Here is a 20111-nt window from a genome sequence, read left to right on the forward strand (position 1 = left end):
TTCATGGGACAGCTGCTGTAGAACTGGAGCAAGCAGCCAGGCATCGGTGAGGTAGCAAATTGCCTGGTGGTTGCTGGTGGCCTGGCCCCAGTACGTTCTCCCTCAGAAGCTCTAATGGCTCTGGGAATATATACATCTGTCCTGACTTGGATACCCAGGCTAGCCTGATTTCATCAGATCTTGGAAGCTAAGCAGGGTTGAATGGGAGACCACCAAGGAATACCAGGGTCACTATGCAGAGGCAGGCAATGGCAAACCACCTCTGAATGTCTCTTGCCTTGAAAGCCCTATAGGGTTGACATACGTTGGCTGCGACTTAAGAGCAAAAAACAACATCATGAGAGGGCCTACAGTACTGCTGAAGTGACATTTACCTTAGTTCTCACTAAGGTCAGGTGGTCAACTTGAATCTGAATTACCACTTCAGAATGCATTATTGAAGTAGGTGAAGATTTTTTGTTTCATCTGGCACCCCCAAGTAATTGTTTTTGTATGAAAAAAGTGTGCATACCAGAAGCACAATCTTTTTTTAAGAATCCCCAAATGAGGAATTCATTGTTGTTCCTGATCTGGGTAGCCCATGCTAGCCTGATCTCATCAGATCTTGGAAGCTATGCATTAATATTTGCATTATGTAATATTTGTATGGGAAACCACCAAGGACATCCCCAGTTGCTATGCAGAGGCTGGCAATGGCAACCACCTCTATTAACCTCTTGACTTGACAGCAGTTTCCTCTACCAACAACACAAGGGAAATTATTGTGAGGCATAAAAAGAAACTAAATGCTCCTAAATATATAGTTTGGTTGCTGTCTTTAACTCAGACTGTATCTAACAGCAGGTCTTCAAACTTACCTACACCTCTTTACCCACAAAATTTGAGATGGCACCCCTGTTGGTAGTTCATGGTTAAAACCTGAGCTTCATTCTCGGGTAGCTACAGTGAAATGGGCCCAAAAGAATTCCTTATGGGTAGGCATTGTTAGTAATATCCTAGAACGCCCATTTCTTCCTTCAGTCATCTCTGTCCGTAGTGTGCCTGTTGAATAATGGGCAGCAAGGTATTAAAGATAATTCAAAAAGAACTTGACACAAAGAATGCTTCTTTGATAGAGCCACTGATATGAAGTAGTTCACTGTGACCCAGATAGAGCTGGGGAGATGGAATGCTTCAAGATGGTGAGTTGAAACACTTCCAGCAGTGAACAGAGAAGAGAACTTATTCATGTGGTAAGAAAAACATTGGAGGGAGAATAATACTTAAATTGCTCTGCACACTATCCTACAATTTAATTTGCACTATTTCATTTTTTGATATAGTTGAAGGTTTGAGTTTTATTTTTCTGTGAGTCTCATAAAAAGCCTGCCAAATTCTAACTTTCTAATTAAAAGGTATAAGAAAACCATCAAAGATGCTGCCTTTCAGAAGTCATAACCCAGATCCGTCCTCACAGGAAGGGAAGAAATTAATGATTACAGGAAACAAAGAACAAAAAAGGTGTGTCTTATTCTGTAGTATATAATATGAAGACTGAACCATCTTTTTAACAATCAGAAGTGGCATTCTTATGCAACAGAGACTACAGAGTAATCCATTACCTATATGGTCAACACATTACATGAAACTATAGAACTGATTCATGTATGCATTGATGTTACTTGGTGATTGCTTTCCCCACTGAGAATTATTGTATTTATAAGTTCATATTGTAATATATAAAATTTCTGTAGTGATTAATCCATAATGCCACATTCACACACAGAAATCATCTATTGAACATAAAGGTGAACATGTGAATATGCACATGTAAATTAATTTTCAGTAATACGCTTCCACCCCAAAGCCATCTGCCAAACCTTTGCCAATTTCTACAGCTTAGATGGAACACAGGCACAGAGGAAGTGTCCCATTTGCTTCTACCTGAAGCAGTGTTCCCGCTGAGTTAGTGTGAACTAGTTCATAGTTTTCAGCCTCCTGCTCACACATTTTTCTTTTAGCTCAGGAAGGATGGTCTCAGAGCAAACTAATTTATGCAGTAGCCGAATTGCTCACTTCCAGTCTTAATGCCAGTAGCTCATGAAGTAGAATTCACAAGACTCCACAGCTTAGAGAGAGATCATTGATCCTGAAGCACACCTAGCAAATGTAATGAGAAACTTCCACAGTGTACCTAGAGAATCCCAACTCATGTAAGAGACTGAGGCAAACTTCTCTGGAGGCAAAATTCTGTGTGTAATGGAGGATCATAGCAAATGTGATTTGAAGCATGCTGCAAATAGTTGGCCACAAATTACATAACAAATGGCGTATTTTTTACTCATTTTGCTATTGGTAGTTATTGCATCAGGACAGAATAAACAATGCATTATTAAGACGAGAGATTCCACAGATATAAAATGGAGATTATACCTGCATCAGGCCCCCTTACTATATTTCTTATAGGGTCATGTTGTGTCTGTCTGTTTTTTTAATAAACTCTTCATCCCCTTGTGAAGATGAAAGTCTTCTGATGACTAATTAGTATACCTATCTCTGTATCCTTAGAAGTGACAGCTGTACCCTCATTATAAATGTTTATAATTATCATTTTGGCTCTTCTTTCTGCTGTTCATGTAGTTAAACTCTGCAGTTGACAGTGCTGTCTGGGAAGGGGAAGACTGAATCCTGTATCTGCATATTCATCAGGGAAAACAGTGAAAGAATTAGGTTTTATACTCTTCTTTAAAAAGACATCCATTGTCTTGATCTTTCCTCTTTCTAACTGATCTCACAATCTGCAAATTAGCAAAACTTAAGACCATTACAAGTCTATCTATAACCAAAAGTTTTGGTGAATATGACCAAACATGTGGCTACATTATGCTTCAAAACAAGCCGTATGCCAGTGAAGATGATCCAAAGGCTTGGAAACATGTGGGTTAAACCATCAGACTGTATAAGGCCAATGACTGGAATGAAAGAAATGTACATCTTGGCTCAGCATACAGGATGCCCTTCATAAAGAAGGTCATTAGAATGGCAGGTCGTCATAATGCGAGAACTGGAAAATCTGAGGTACCATCCTTCCATTTGCTTAGAGAGACACCATGTAAGTTTCTCCAAAGCATAAGCCTCCCTCCCAGCATGTTTTTGGAGAGGTTTTTTTTTTTTGTGTGTGTGTATATATATATTTATATATTTGTGTATGTGTGTGTATGTGTCTGCAACTAGAAATCATGTCAACCTCTGGTGACTGATCCCTACTGGGGGCCTGGAGGATATTCAGAGAGTGCCTGAATATAGCCTGCCCCTGTCCTCCTGACTGGGTATTTCAAGTAAGTTTCCCCTCCAAGTAATAACCACAGCTGACCCTGCTTGGCTTCCAAGATCTGACAAGATTGGGCTTGCCTGGGCTATCCAGGTCAAAGCTCCCCCACCCGCCCCTGCCCAAGCTTGTTGAAGCTATGGGCACTTTTGGAATGTTGAGAAGAGAGGGTGGGCAGCACAACAAAATGACTGCCATGGGGCCTGGATCCAATTAGATAATGTTGGGTGATTCCAAGCCAAGCATCCTCCTTTGATGGGCAGCTGTTTCCAAAATGCTTCCTATAGACACAAAGCCTCCTAGGCTGAAGCACCTCCTCCAGTGAGGTGGAGAAAAGCCAAGTTTGGCTATTTGCTTTGAGGGAGAAGTGCTTCAAGAAAGAAGCAAGAGGGCACCAGAACATACCTTGGGAGACACCATAGTACCCACAAACATGGTACTGGGCACCACTGTTGTAAAGTTATCTTGCATCACTGAGGTTCTCTGGAGAATGTAGATTCTGGTGACATATTTGGAAGGTACAGCTGTCCCTGTGTGATGAGATTTCTAGCCTCTTGCAATATGTTAACTTTGATCTGGACAATGGGAATCCTACTTCTGAACTTCTAGATCATCACCCTAGAGTGGCAAAATAGTGTAACCAGAAACAGGTGAAAGAAGAGTAGCATCTAGACAAAACTGGGGACTGAGGTCACAGAACCAGCTGAAGTAACAGTAATAGATATACGTCAAGGAAAGGGCAAACATTAAGAGAAAAGACTAACAGCCATCTACGTGCAGAGGCCAGATGCTGAGAACCTGGAGGGCAGTCCTTTCCTGAAACATTTGTGATCAGTTTCCACAAAACAGCTCTATGCACATACTGTACCAGCAGTGGACGCTAAATAAGACAGATCCCTCCCAACGAACTGGTAAGACATTATAAATAAAGGCATAAAGACCCTATATGTAAATACTCTATTGGCAAAAGAACACACTGGAGCTGCCTCTGTCGACGATGACTCTATTAACAGCCGCAATTGGGTTGCTGTGGAGGAGGGGTGTCCCTTAGTCTTGTATTCTGTTTACCAGCAGCAATGGCAGGATCTGTCTCCAGACTTTCTGACATTTTGTCACAGATGATATCCACAAGCCGCTCGAATGTCTGCTTGACATTGATGTTATCCTTGGCGCTTGTTTCGAAGAATTCAAAACCTAGTAACAGAGACAGAACGTACTGTGGTCAGTAAGTGTACTTCAGTTTCTTTGAGCAGCAACTCTGTGTTACATTTTGGAAATCAGATGGGGCAAGCATGCAAAGGCAGAGGAGAGGAATGAGAAGACCAGCAGGTTTCAGTTATGGCCAATACACTTAGGGTTGGAGCTTAAAGACCAATTCTAACCAGAGTTACACCTTCCTAAGTCCAATGAGCCTAGAAAGATGTAACTCTGGTTAGGATTGCACGGTAAACCTTTCATACTGGCTGGTCATAAGCCTGGGAATCAGCTTTGCTTGCAATTTGAGAAAAGAAGACCCTTGCAGGAGTTCCAAGGAGATGGAACTTGGTCATTCCTTTATAACGAACCAGGATACCAATAGTATCCGGTGAAGTAAATTCAGATTATACACATGGGTGGACTGGGAAACTTAAACAGTCCGCAAAATGCCAAATGGAGCAGCCTTTGCAGTGAGATGAGACCTCTCAGATCCAGTCAGCAATGCCAATGTTGGCTCAGTACTCAGTCTGCCCCTCATTATATGTAAGGATATAAGAAGCACTGCATTGTACTCATATCTGTAGGGCCAAGAGGGAGATTCACCCCACACCGATGCTTCTTTTAAGAAAGGTCATTAATCTACCCTGCTTTCTTCAACAGCGGAAAAAGCACATGGGCTGCTTTTTAAAAGTCATCCAATTTTTTTTTTGATAATGCATTCCATATTGTTAATTCTGCATTGTCTGAGAAGTAGATCCTTTTGTATCAGATGACCGTAAACTCTGGTGTTTTGAGAAAGAGACAGAGAGAGAGACCAATAACATCTCTTGTTAAGGTTCTGTAAAGCACAGTCCACAGGTGAGTATGAAAAACATAGAAGAAATCAAGGTCTGAAAGCAAAAACACATTCACAGTAGAGACACAGAAATATTACCCACTATTCAGGAGGAATGAAAGATCCCATTGCTCTTTTAAGAGTATAAGAAGATCCCTGCTGGATCAGACCAGTGATCCATCTAGTCCAACGTCCTGTTTCACACAGTGTCTGATCAGTTATTCTGGAGGTCTTCCCTGATGTTGCCTTCTGGCACAAGCATGCAGAGTTTGACTGCCAGTGAATGTGACGGTTGCCTTTAGTTCCCATGAACCTATTCTTGAGCCTTCACAAATCTATCTAATCTCCTTTTATCTCCAGCTAATGGGAGCCACTCTAATGGTCCACGTTGCGTGTAGGCCACAGTCTCCCTGCTATGCCTCCTTATGTTTATTGAGACTGAACGAAAAGACCCAGCTCCCAAGAAGCACCCCTTTTTGAAAGACACTTCAGTTTGCAGACTTCGAAACATGTTTCTCAGTGAAGAATATTTCATGACCCAATGGTTCTTATAACAGATATACAAATTTCTTTAGCTTCTTTCTTTGTAGAAGTTTGTTTGAGACCCACACTACATCTGTCAGCAGCACAGCTTTCTTAAAAATCCAGATGGGGTGAACATCTGTATTGATTTTATCAATAGCAATTTTTTCTTTTTGCTGTCTTGATTCAAAATGTCCTTTTGACTTCAACCAAGGACAGATTATTGTACAGAATGTATGCTCACATATGAACTACGCATGATCTGCAAGACTCCAGGTAACTGTAAAAAAAAAGGTAAAGGTGCAAGCACCCTGTGCAAGCACCAGTCGTTTCCGACTCTGGGGTGACATTGCATCACAACATTTTCACAGCAGATTTTTTAGAGGGTGGTTTGCCTTTGCCTTCTCCTATCATCTACACTTCCACCCCAGCAAGCTGGGTACTCATTTTACCAACCTTGGAAGGATGGAAGGCTGAGTGAACCCTGAGAGGGCTACCTGAACCCAGCTTCCGGTGGGATTGAACTCAGGTTGTGAGGAGAGAGTTTAGACTGCAGTACTGCAGCTTTACCACTCTGTGCCTTGGCGCTACTAGATAACTGTAGATGTCCCAATTAATCCCGTTAACTGAAGATTCCTCTGTAGATAATAAATACTCCTGTATGTCTGCCCCTCCTCTTTGTTATGGAAGCAATGCCTGTCTGACAATAGGAGCTGAGGACTCATCACTTGTTATGAAGTTCTTGTGTCTCCCATATGATTCTACCTTTTGGTTTGGTCCCTAAATCCCAGGTAGATGAGAGCCCATTTTGGATCACAGCATGTGGGGAGAGAAGATTTAAGCCTTCTACTGTGTGTTTTCCTGACCTCAGTGACCCCACTGAGTCACTATTTACCCTGTTGGAGAAATCTTACTACACACACTGGGCCAAAGCGTAGCTTGCTAGGGCCATTTCTGGTCAGGAAAATTTTGTGTTGGGAGAGACTTAACCTTCCTCTCCTTGTGCACCATGAACCTAGTCTGAATCAAGGCTGTATGTACCTGGGAACTAAGTTCCAAACACAGAACTCCTACACCGGTTCTATTGACCACTTACAACATGAATGCATGTTGGCTCTTTCTTGCAAACAAGTGTGTGTATATAAATACAGACTGTATGTTTATACACTATAACGTGTGAACTGGAGCAATGTACACACACATGCAGGAACTGAGGAGAACCCACAAGTCACATCTAGTTAATACACAAGATACAGAGTGGGGATTTTGGACCCAACTTGTGTGCTCCATAATGTGCAAAGTTGTGGTTGTTTACCGCTCATTCACAGCCAAACTACAGACAAGTACACTGACCGCATGGAGAAAGAGCTGCATGGTGGTTGGCTGCTTCTCTCCAGCACTGCCATCATGGCACCACATGGTGTCATGTGGCGCATATGCACAGCCACACTTTGATATGGAGAAATGCTGCATGAAGAGGATGTGTTTATCAAAGAAGAAGATATTGGATTTATATCCCGCCCTCCACTCCAAATCTCAGAGTCTCAGAGCAGCTCACAATCTCCTTTATCTTCCTCCCCCACAACAGACACCCTGTGAGGTGGGTGGGGCTGAGAGGGTTCTCACAGCAGCTGCCCTTTCAAGGATAACCTCTGCGAGAGCTATGGCTGACCCAAGGCCATTCCAGCAGGTGCAAGTGGAGGAGTGAGGAATCAAACCCGGTTCTCCCAGGTAAGAGTCCGCACACTTAACCACTACACCAAACTGGTTCTCATCATATAATAAATGCTAGTGATTCCTCTTCTTCAGCCTCAGGAGCACCTGTTTTAACACTTCAGCAATTATAATGATTTTTTAAAAAACAAAATCTCCACAGTTCTGACTCTTCAAGCCAATTCTCTTTATTTTATTTTAGTAGGATTCTTTAACATTCACACAGGAAGCTTGTACACCTGCTTTTCCCAAATGGCCACTTAACTGAAATTCGTCTAAACCCATTCAAAATTTAAACCTTTCAATGAGTAACAGGTGCTTGCAAATGCATGCTCCAAGGGAGTTGGTGGAGGGGGGGGAATCACACAAGGGTTGTACATCAGGTTCTGTCTGGAACAGAGTAAACAGCAGCTGTCTGTCAAGCCGTATCACTGAAAAAGTAGCAAAATTGAAGCTGTCGGAGGAGAAGGCTCCAGAATTGTAATGCTTGCAGACTCTTCTGGAGATGCAGGGCCCTGGCTTGGATAGCTCAGGCTAGCCTGATCTTGTCAGACAATGGAAGCTAAGTTGGGTTGTCTCTGGCTAGTATTTGAAAGGGAAACCTAAGCAGGAGAGGGGCTCTGGCTCACCGGCAGAGTATCTGTTTGGCATGCAGAAGGCCCCAGGTTCAACCCCTGGCAACTCCAGTTCAAAGGATCATGTAGGGGATGATGTGAAAGACCTCAGCCTGAGACCCTGGAAAACTGCTGCCAGTCTGAGTAGATAATACCAACTTAGATAGACCAAGGGTCTGATTCAGGATATGGTGACTTCATGTGTGTATGTTCATGTCTGCAAGTGTAGACTGTAGTATGAATCCTCTACTGCTAGAATGATTCCTCCTAGAATGAATCCTCCACCCTAGACTGCTAGAATGAATCCTCCATCCTCATCTCTTCAGTTGTCCATCCTCCAATATCAACACACACAGAGGGCACAAAATGCATGAGAGCAGCTCAAAGATGCATTATATATCACATGTGAAAACAGGCTCCATCTTGGAGCTCTGATAAATACAAAATGCTAGCTATAGTTCACTGGCCCAATCAAGACCTCAGGGTCCAGAATCTGCGTGGATTTCGCACTAATTGCCGCGGAGCACCCAGAAGAGCCGGAAAGTCCCGGCGCTTTTGCGGCGCAAACGGAAACTGGTTTTTGGCGGTTTCCGTTTGCATCGCAAAAGCGCCAGGACTTTCTGGCTCTTCTGGGTGCTCCGTGGCAATTAGTGCGAAATCCACGCAGATCCTGTGCGGTGAAGAGGGTCATCGCTGCTGATTAAGGCGAGTGCGAAAACGACCCTTGAGTCAGTCACAAGTTCTTTCAAAAAGCTTTTTTCCCAAGAACAGTTTTTTGAAAGATCTCTCTTGGCTCCACCTACCTCACGGGGTGTCTGTTGTGGGGAGGGGAAGGGAAAAGACTGAGATTGTAAGCTGCTCTGAGACTGTGAGCGAAGGGTGGGGGTATAAATCCAATCCCCCCCCCTCTTCTTCTTCTGCCGCTACTACTATTACAACTACTACTAGGATTTTTGTCTCACAGATGTGATGGGGTTTTTGTGACTCCCAGATTCACACTGGCTCTTCTGCCACCAAGGTACCTGGGGAGACACAGTTGTAGCTCCTTCCCCCTTTTACTGTTCTTAAAATGCTCCAGGGAGCTGCCTTTGGATCCATTGTAAAAATCCCATTACTCACATCACTACACATTAAGTTTCACAATGGAGCCAACAGTGGCACACTGTGGCAGTTTGAGGATGTGAAATCAGCAGGGGGCAGGCTACAGATGCTCCTCTCTGGGTGGTAGGTCACAAATAGAAAAGAGCACTCCGTTAAAATGCAGCACAGAAGAAGCTGCAAGGAAAACACGGAATGGATTTTCCGTTAAGATCTCTGTGCCCAGATAAATTACTCCTAGAGTAGCCTATCTGGGCACAGAGACCTTAATGGAAACTCCATTCTGGATTTTCTTTGCAGCTTTGCAAGTCCAGAATTGCTTCCTGCTTCAGCCTGCAAAGACAGGGAAGAAGGAGCTGGGAGCTTTGGCAGTCAAAGGGTGAGGACAGGAGAGGGAGATGGAAGTTAAAGAAGTTTTAACAAATAGGCATGGTCCTTGCCCACATTGGGCAAGGGTGAGGACAGGAGAGGGAGATGGAAGTTAAAAGAATATTCCAGAAAACAGCAAAAAAAAAGTACAAATCCATGAAACTGCTTCTTATTTGAGCTTATGAACAAGTTATTTCACATAGAGTAGCCTTTCCCTGGCGACTCAGTATTCCATATTTCACTGGGGCAGGGGGGTGCAAAGAGATTTGCTGTCTCATCCCTGATCCTCTGCTCTTGTTTGTTTCCCAGGTTTGCTATCAGAGCAGAGAAGAAAAACGTGTTCACTCACTACCCTTGTCTGCCTCCCTGAGCTCCCAAAAATAGCTCAGAAATAGAGATGCATGGTGTTCTTTTAGAGCTTGTCAAGATGTTATGTATGCAAGTTAAATCCCAACTGCTGACTTTACTAAGGAACTACAGCTTTTGGAAGGGGAAAAAGGGCAGGGGAGAAGCAACGGAGGAGAAGGGAACTTAATTCCCTCCCCGACCTGCCTCTTTCCCAGTGCAACTCCTCCATGGCTGCTTTGTGCACAAAACTAAACAGGAATCCAGTGGCACCATGAAGGCTAACAGAATTTATTCCAGCATAAAGTTTCATGAGTCAGAGGTCACTTCATCAGATACACTGGAATGTAAATCTACTAAGCAGAGATGTTTATACTAAAAGCTGCAGATGACAGAAAGGCAGAAGATGTTTTGAAGGGAGGCCAGTTGAAAAAAATGATCCACTCAAAAGAGTAACTAATCCATTCAATGTGGGCAAGGACCATGCCTAATTGTTAAAAGCAGCCGATCCAGTTAGAAAAGTACAGAGATTTAGGAGAACTTACTAACATTTGCAAGGGATACCAAGTACCAAATGCCAAATTCTTGTTCAGACCTGGGGGTGGGAATAATACTAAAGTTTTTGATAAATCCTAACTCAGCACTAGACTCCTGTTTAATTTTGCTGTTACAGAGTAACATGATTGCCGGTAGGAAATTTTTCTCCACAAGAGTTTATCCTTTTGAGCATAAAACAAAAGTCCAGCGGCACCTTAAAGAGTAACAACATTTATTTATTTATGAACTTTTGTGAGTCACCACTCACCATCTTCAGAGCAGTGACTCGTGAAAGCTCACCTTGAAATAAATGTTTGTCAGTCTCTAAAGTGCCACTGGATTGTTGTTTTATTTTGCTGCAAAAGACTAACATAGTTTACCCCTTTTGCAATCATCTTTGTTATAAGCGGCATTTCCTTAGTGGCACCTGTCTGTCTGTGTGTTTGGTCTTGGGCGAAAACAGATGTGATAACAGCCTTGCAGCTGTCATGAGGACACCACCACCATTTTAAAATGCCATGCAGTGCTCTTGTCTCCCCTCCCTTTGCCTTTCCAAGTCCCAGAACAGCTGTGGTGTCTCTGTGTGTGGCTGCTTTGGCACTTGATAAGGTGCACCACCACAGGGGGGAACAACAGCATCTCAGCTCACTGCACTGCATGCCCAATCAGGAATGGCCCTCACGACGGTTGTAATTACTTTAAAATGGTAGTGGAATTCTCTTGGTGGCCACGAGGACACCGTCATGTCTTGTTTGGCCCCTAGTTGAATTCTTAGAGGTGAACTGGCAGAAAAGAAACAAGGCAGATGATAACTGCGGGACTCGGGGAGGGGGGAAGGTGGAGTGGATGTAAAACTGGATAAGGTAGCCACTGATGAACCTGGAGTGTCAATGGAATGCAAGAAATCATGAAGCTGCCTACTTTTGAGTCAGACAATTGGACTACTAAGGTCAGTATTGTCTTCTCTGATGGGCAGCAGCTCTCCAGAGTCGTAGCCAGAGGCCCTTCACTTCACCAACTACCTGAACCTTTTAGCTGGAGATGTCAGGGAGGAGGAGAGTTGGTTCTTATACCCCACTTTTCACTAACCAAAGGAGTCTCAGAGCAGCTTACAATCACCTTTCTTTTCTCTCCCCACAATAGACACCATGTGAGGTAGGTGGCGCTGAGAGAGCTCTGAGAGAACTGAGACTGGGCCAAAGTCACCCAGCAGGCTTCATGTGGAGGATGAATGGGGAATCAAATCCAGTTCTCCAGATTAGAGTCTGCCACGCTTAACCACTACACCAAACTGGCTCTTGGGACCTTCTTTCACACAAAGCAGATATTCTACCTCTAAACCATGGTCCCTTCCAAGAATTTGCCTTCTTCCTTATTCGTGCTTTATTTGTTACATCTTTATCACATGGGCTATTGTTTCTGAAGATAGCACTGTATCATGGTTTGGCAAACAAAGTTATTTTGAAATGCTATAGATCAGTGACTACTTTTGCTGAGGGGAAGAGTTTACCTTACCTCCTTAGACTCAGTGTGGCTCAGCCTCTACACTCCAGTGTGCTAGAGTTCTAAACAACCAGGCAAGTAGCCAGTGAGGCTTTCTTCTCAGTGAACATGCACAGAAGTCCAATGAAATAATTTGTTACAGCATTCTTAGACAAAGGCCCACTGTGTGTCTGACAGAGGGATCTTGCCTTAGAAAACTCATATATTGCAATTTGGATAGCTAGTGTGGGTTGTGGTTTGGGTCCCCCTGTTTTGGGAGTCACTGTGCCACAAATTATTATTGTGTGTGTGTGGCCTTGTATAAGCTGGCTGGATGCCTAGCAAAAAATCTTTGCAAGCTGCGAAATGGCAGCAGAGCACAGGGTTTGTGTGGCTGCAAGTCCTAAATTGAACCCTGGTGTCTCCACTGAGAAAGACAGAAGGTATTGGGAATGTGCTTTCTGTCCCTGAAACCATCAACTCTGATTAGCAACGGCATGACTCATTGGCAAGGTTGTTTGTATTCCTGTTTCTTGAAGCTCAGCTGCTGCTGCGTGTGCTGAGTCTGAATTCATATTTTCTATTAATTGGCTCCCTCTGCTGGCCTGATCACCCAGTTTCCACACCCAAATCTGCATGGTCTGAATCCAGATTTTAACCAACTAGATGCTTTTAATTTTGATGGAGTAAAAGTGAAGAAAAATGTTCTCCAAAGGTGCAGGCAAAATCATAGTGCAGCCAAGTCTTATTCTTAAAGTTCACCCACTGCCCCTTTTAGGTGATATGAATGCAACAACATTACTTTGTAAAATAATTCCAGTTTTAGGTATGTCTCTAGCTGTCTTCTTATCCAAACCTAGGAAAGCCATTAGCATCACTTGTTGTTGCCACATATTTCTTTACAATAACTGACAAACTGAATTATCAGAACTCTCATACTATGGCAATAAAGTGCTGGAACATGGTAAACAATCTTAATTTTATTGTTATTTTTTAAAAATTCTCTTCTTACCAAGTTGTTCCGCTAAATGTTTCCCTCTTTCCATGGAAACTACCCGTTCTTCTTCCATGTCACATTTATTACCGACCAAAATAACCTGGGCATTATCCCAAGAGTAGGTTTTTATTTGGGTTGACCTTGAGAGAGAGAAAGACAGAGAAAAAAAAACAGTCAAACGCAGAGCATGTAACAGGGTTGGCTCTACCATTAGGCAAGGGTGATGTGGCCAGTCCCTGGAAGCAGAACTGGGAATACTGTTAAAGAACAGCAAACGTTTGATGATTTAAGAGTAACGTAAGAACTCCAGCACTGCATAAACACCAGCGCAGCATCTCTTGTGAGCATCTGCTCTGGTGTCCCCAATATGATATTGCTTTTGCCTTCCAATCTGTTAGTAATACAGACAGACTATGCTGAGAAGGCCAGGAAATATCCAGTTAATCTTGCTAGACTGTTTAGCCCTTTGCTAGTAATTTGGTGGTGGTGGCTGAGGATATTGGGTGTGTGTGTGTCATATATAAATTTTCAGAGAATAACTTGGCATGCAATCAATAGGATGAGGCATTTAATAAGCAATGTAGTAAAACTAGGACTGTGGCAGTCTGAAACAAAGCACAAGGACTACACGTGGTATGTTAATCAGTGCAGAAAATGGTACTGTGTACGTATAAAAGCAAAACACTGAGTGGATAATACATACAGCAAATAGATAATACATATTACAGTGTATTGTAAAGTGATTTCAGCTGGCTCTGAATCAACCAAGAACACTTTATTGCAAGAAGAAACAGTCACAAACAGCAGAGGCACTTCACTCATTATATACCCTCTTGCCATGGTTACCCTCCACCCCCCACAGCAGACAGCAGTTACTCCTACTGGCTTACTACAGAATCCTTCATTTACATCTCTTTGTTACAAGTTGTTACATGCCTAGCAACCTGACTGGACAGTTCTTCCAGGCTTCAGGATCCTGGTTTGCAAGGAGTGCCTGTCTCAAGCTCAAGCAACAAGACCCCAGTACAACACAATACATAACACAGTGGTATAATTCACATCCTGCTTCTTTTAGAAAAGCACCCTCCTGAATCAGTTTGTTCTAATATAATCCTATTGCCTTTATAAACAACCCCTCCTCCCCAAGACAATACCGTTTTACATACTTTGCGGAATGATAGAAGCGTGGGAGCCTTCCTGACTTTCTCAGGCAAGCTATTCCACATGGTGGGGGCCCAAGAGAGAACCCACATGTACATGCTGTTGTAGATCTTTCTCATTTGTAAGGTGACACCTACAGAAGATCCTACTCGTTTGATGAAGTAGTCATGGGGGAGTATGTCAAGAGGAGTGGTCCTGTAGATATGATAGCTCAAGGCCAGGAATAGGGATGCCAATCCTCAGGTGAGTGAAGAGAAAACCAATCCATGAAAGAATACAATACTAAAAAACAAACAAACCCCACACCAAAATAATTTATTCAAGTATATCACAAACAAATTCTTCATAGAAAACAGTGCAACATCAGGGGAAAAATACTGAACGAATACCCCAAATGTGAAAAGTTTGTGAAATGTCCACAGATAATAAAGGTGTGCTGTAGTGAATTTACTACAGAAGTCTCCTTCCAGATAACAGCACACTCTTCCAAATGTTCTTCATAGAAATCCTGGTTGCAGCTCCAGCAATGGGCAAATCAGTTTTTTAAAAGAACCTCATTTCACACAAAGCTTTGTCTAGTTAGAACTGGCTTCCAGTATATGAACAAATTTCTTCATCTCCTCCATCATATGTAAGTAAATGGGCAAAAATCTTCCCAACAGAATTGTCTTTAGATGACTGGAACAAGATATGGCGGTCTCCATCTAACATCTTCAATCTTTAGTATCAAAACCCATTTTTTTTAACTTATAGCAAATTGGTATATGACATCCAGCTGACTTCATTGGATTGATACAAACCATTCCCCTTATTGTTGGAAAAATGTGGTCAGTTGGGAACGCACTTTCATCTGTGGTGGGAGTGTCAGGAGGTGGTGTCTTTTTGGTCAAAAGTCAGGATTCAAATTGTAGAGTGGACAGGGGTGAACATCCCTTTCAGTCCTGAATTTCTGCTTTTAGATCACTAGCCAGATATCTCGATGCTAAAATCCAAGAGAGATTTTATTTCCCAGTTACTAGCAGCTGCCAGACATACCATTGCCTCCTGCTGGAAAGATTCAGCTAAACTTACACTTGAAATAATGTATGATAGAATTTGGGAAACTTTCATTATGTCTCAAATTACTCAAAATGTATTCTTTTTAGGAGACTCTTTGTTATCAACAACTAACAATATGCAATACTATTGGGATCCAGTTTTTTTTTATCTTAAATCCAATAATGTTCTACCAAATCAATCAGATTATAATATATGGCTGTTCACATAAATGTGTTTATTCTATCCCTTATCAGTATTTTAAACACTGATATTAGACTAAGGATCATTAGCTTTTCATTAATTATTCAGGAAATCTAAAATGCAAATTTGATAAAAATGGAGTCATCAATATATGTAATATATGTAATCTCCTTTGTAACTTTGTTTGAATGTTGGTTTATGGATAAATATGTTGATCTCACACACTAATTGTAATGCTTGGAATAACCCCCCCCTATGTTTGTTATGTCAGTTAAGTTTTAAAAATTCAATAAAATTTAAATGGGGGGGGACAATGGATTTTGATGCTCAAAGATAGACAACCACAAACACTGTATCCTTCCAAATGGTTATAGAATTATAGGCTGTCCCCGGGGCGGGGGGCAGGGGATCCCCAAATTTTTGGGATTCCCCCCTGACACCAGCCAGCTGACCAGTGGTGGTGGGGAACCATGCCTCCAACAATCGTCCATGGCCCTGCTTGAAAAGAGTGGGCAGCATATGTGCCTGCCCTGCAAGCCACGAATACGGCCCCTCCCAGAAAGCCCCCCAAATCCCCCCACCATGGAGAAGCTGGGACCTAGCAACCCTAGTCCTGAATCAATGATGGATTTATGATGGATACCACAGACTCATTAATGTAGCTTTGCCTGATTTCATCCATCGGGACAGAAAAGGACCAAGAGCACAAGTAGTGGCCTTCATATATCCTAAGATCCTGTCAACATCTGTCATGATGATTGGGTCAAAACAGTCCACAACCGGGTCAGACAGTGCATCACACATTTCCATTGTATGAGCTATGCCTACAACTACCATCCAAATCAAAACATACACAAGAGATTTTATCAGCAAAAAAAATTGTAACAGCACCCCAACTAATTACCTGTTCCTATGGCAATAAAAGCATAGTTTCAGGAGTTAGCAGTTGCCAATCTTAAATAATTGGGATGGTCATTTATGCAACGGTAACAGAGAAGTAACATTTCTGTGCTGCTGTCACCATTGCTTTGTGGATTTTCTGAAGAGTTCTATAGCACATTGTGTCAGATGAACACAAATTTTCTGTGAGCACCACTCAAGACATTTCTCATCTCTCTTCAGGTCAGCCAGTTCTGTGGTAAACTACAGAGCCAGGTTCCACCTCAGGGATGGGGGAGGCCAACAAAGGCCTGCCTTATTGATAGCTTCTAGGCACTTATACCAAACTCCCACTGCAGCCTCAATAGATGGCAAGCAAGCAAGCAGGAGGACACTTCACACTTATTAGCTAGTTTGGTGTAGTGGCTAATTTGGTGTAATGGTTAAGAGTGGTGGACTCTAATCTGGAGAACCAGGTTTGATTCTCCACTCCTTCACATGCAACTGCAGTAGTGACCTTGAGTCAGTCACAGTTCTTGAACGAGCTGTGCTCTGAGAGCTCTCCCAGCCCCACCTACCTCACACAGGATGTCTGTTTTCGGGAGAGGAAGGGAAGGAGATTGTAAACTGCTCTGAGACTCCAAGTGAAAGGCAGGGTATAAATCCAATCCCTTCCTCCTCTTCTACTTCTTTTTTTAAATTTTCTTGTACAGTTTAGAATTTATTTAGGAAGTTGATGTAGCACTGTGTTTAAGAGAGTGAGTTCTACTCCAAGAAATCCTTGGTTTGAATTTTGCCTCTGCTACAAATTTACTAACGTTGCTCTCCTAAGCAGCATTTCACCCTTCTAAGCCCACTGAAGTCAATGGTCTTAGAAAGGCATAACTCTGTTTAGGGTGCCACTGTAAGTGACATTGAGCATACTGCCTCTTGTCTGCCTCTCATAACTCTCATAAGGAAATAATACTGGCCAACTTTGTAGGGTTGCTGCATGGATTACATCAAGATAAATATGTGAAGCGCTCTGAATGCCAAAAATGCTGTATGCCTGCTAAATATCCTTACTCTTTGTTTTAGAATTCAGCAAAGATTCTGCTGTAGAAATCAGTGTATGTAGTTCTGTACATAATAAAGCTGTCTTCTTTCACGAGAATAACTGCACCCATTTTCAAAAGAAGCAAGTTCTCAAATGAATAACCTCAAGCAGGGACCCCTGAAGTGGGGTCACAAAGCTAAGGCACAAAAGGTCAGCGTTCCATTCATATGAATATTTTATTTAAGACTCCACCAATGCTTTGATGTCATAGAGGTGATAAGTTTGCTTTGGTAGAAATACAGTCTTTTTGGAAGCATGCTGAGGTGGTTTTTTTTTTTTTTTTAGGAATTTGTGATCAATCAGAATACAAAAAGTGGCTTTTACCAAAGATGCACTGGTCACCATGGTAACCTTGAAAACTGCAGGAACACAGACCACTAACAGCACCCCCTTATTAGTGTCTCTAGAAGGTTTCATTTTTTTTAACCAGCTGTGAATCAGGGCCGACTGATATAGCAATATTTCACTAACAAGTGGAAGATGTTCCAGACTGGGAGAAGGGGAAAAAAAATTCTCCTTCATCATATCCACCCACTTCCTTGCAAAGGTAAGATTTCAGTAAAACATCTTTCAATAGCTATACAAGGGTTTGGGCAACTCCGAAGTATGGTGCCCTACTTTTATCGCTCCAGGTGTCCTTATCATTATTATTCCACTTCGCTTTTTATGGTCATGTTTGAGCACACAGTGCATGCTCATACAATCATTTCAGCACACATTGAAAATTCATCCTATGGTCGCTTGCCTGGTACCAGTTGGAGCCCGTTCCATTCTGATAGTTTCCCCACACTATGGAATGGGGCAGGGAGCCATCTTTAGAAGTTTCGAAGTTTTTAGAAAGTGCTGCAAAGCCATTTTATTCACTAGGGTTTTTAATGGGGTATAAGCAGCAGGGATTTTTTTAAAGAAGGGTATTAATTGGGGTTTTCTTATATTTGTTAGGCTTTTTAAAAATAGAATTATCAGCTACTTCAAGCCACAAGGGAAGGCAGGGTATAAGTGTTTGAATAAATAAACTACGTGCCAAGAAAACAACTCTGTTCTTGTATAAACTGCTGCATGAAATGGCTCCTGAACATTGTATAGATGATATTTTCCCACCATATTTATCTATTTATACTTAATCTTTCTGTCCTCATTAGAACCACCAAGGCAGCTAAAACCTTTTCCAGAACTGGCTAAGAGTTTCAGGGTGCTCATGGATCCTGTCTTGCTGTTTGAAAAGCAAGTTGGCAGGAGATGGTAACAGAGAGGGTTGCCAGGTCCAGCTCAGGAAATACCTAGGGACTTTGGAGTTGGAGCCTGGAGACTTTTCCATTTCCTAAAATAAATAACTAAAATACAGCAGTACAGTTCCCCTGAATACAGTCTTCATTTCCTCCTCTTTTTTGCCTTCAAAGGGTTTTCCAACAGTGCACTTCCACTAAATGAAAGTGAACACACACTCACACACACAGAGCAGCTTAATAAAGATTTTGCAAGCCCACACTTTTGTGATTTCACTGGGGCATGAGTAAATCACTTTCCTCAAAGGAGATGCTGTATTTCTACCAACTTCTTCAGGCTAACGTAAGAAAATGAAAGTAAGGAATACAGAAGTTTAGAGAGCCAGTTTGGTGTAGTGGTTAAGTATGTGGATTCTGATCTGGGGGAACTGGGTTTGATTCCACACTCCTCCACTTGCACCTGCTGGAATGGCCTTGGGTTAGCCATAGCTATCGTAGGAGTTGTCCTTGAAAGGGCAGCTGCTATGAGAGCCCTCTGAGCTCCACCCTCCTCACAGGGTGTCTGTTGTGGGGGGAGAAGATATAGGAGATTGTAATCCACTTTGAGTTTCTGATTCAGAGAGAAGAGCGGGGTATAAATCTGCAGTCTTCTTCTTCTGGGTGGAGTTTTTCTCCATACCATTATCAGGTTCTAGTTAACTCTTTACTATCCATTGTACCATACAAATGGCTTCTGAAATGAATGCAAAGCAAATAGATGTAGGGGTACAGGAAGAGTATCAGAGGCCATGCTGGCAAACCACATGGTCCCTGTGCTGCCTGCACCCTGCAGGGCCCCAACCGAAACTGCTTCGTGTGCATTGTACTTTGCCCCGGCACGGCACTGTTGTAAAAGGGTATCAATCATTACCTGAGCCAACGCCTGGCTTACAAGGATATAAAATAAAGCACCGCTCCTGGCCCGAGAGAGCAGCTTTTTACCCCATGGTCGTCTCGTCTGATTTCTTGACTCCCACAGCATCTTGACTCCCACAGCTTCTTGGCTCCCACAGCTGGTGACCCCGACGTGATCAGCTCCCACAGCAGATCAGCTCCCGGCCTCTGCTCACCCGACCCTTCGGTCTTCACGGTGCACCAATTTCAGGTGAGTATGGGGGAACAGGTAGTGCATGCAGATGAACTATGTCAGTCGCAGCAGCCAGACAGATGCCCGTCAGGGAAAAAGATCCTTGAGCTCCTGCGGGAGATAGACTGCCAGTGTCCATGGTATCCACAATGTGGTTCCATGAAGCCCAGTGACTGGGGGAAAATCGGGGCGGAATTAAAACAGGAACCCCGCGCTCCTATGTCTCTGCTCATAACCTGGCAGCGGATTCATCATGCTATTTGCCAGTTCACCCCGACTGATAACATCCTCTGTAAGCCCCCTGAGACGTCGGGTGAACCCCCTCCTCATCTCTACCCGGTCCTGGCCCCTTGGTCAGAGGCCTCAGC

The 20111-nt window shown here is 42.9% G+C and overlaps 1 protein-coding gene across 2 annotated transcripts in view; it reads right to left on the reverse strand.

Moving 5' to 3' along the window:
* Nucleotides 1-3615: 3615 nt before the first annotated feature.
* RAB3C (RAB3C, member RAS oncogene family) overlaps nt 3616-20111 on the reverse strand; it is a 221920-nt gene continuing 205424 nt past the window's right edge. For both annotated transcript variants that reach the window (XM_060235961.1, XM_060235960.1), the window contains exons 4-5: nt 13032-13156; nt 3616-4501 (exon numbers count right to left, since the gene is read on the reverse strand). In XM_060235961.1, coding sequence (XP_060091944.1) covers nt 4314-4501; nt 13032-13156 — 313 coding nt within the window. In that variant the 3' untranslated portion in view covers nt 3616-4313. The remainder of the gene's footprint in view (nt 4502-13031; nt 13157-20111) is intronic.

This window comes from Heteronotia binoei, chromosome 4 (assembly GCF_032191835.1).
Source record: "Heteronotia binoei isolate CCM8104 ecotype False Entrance Well chromosome 4, APGP_CSIRO_Hbin_v1, whole genome shotgun sequence".
In the NCBI taxonomy this organism is placed as follows: domain Eukaryota; kingdom Metazoa; phylum Chordata; class Lepidosauria; order Squamata; family Gekkonidae; genus Heteronotia; species Heteronotia binoei.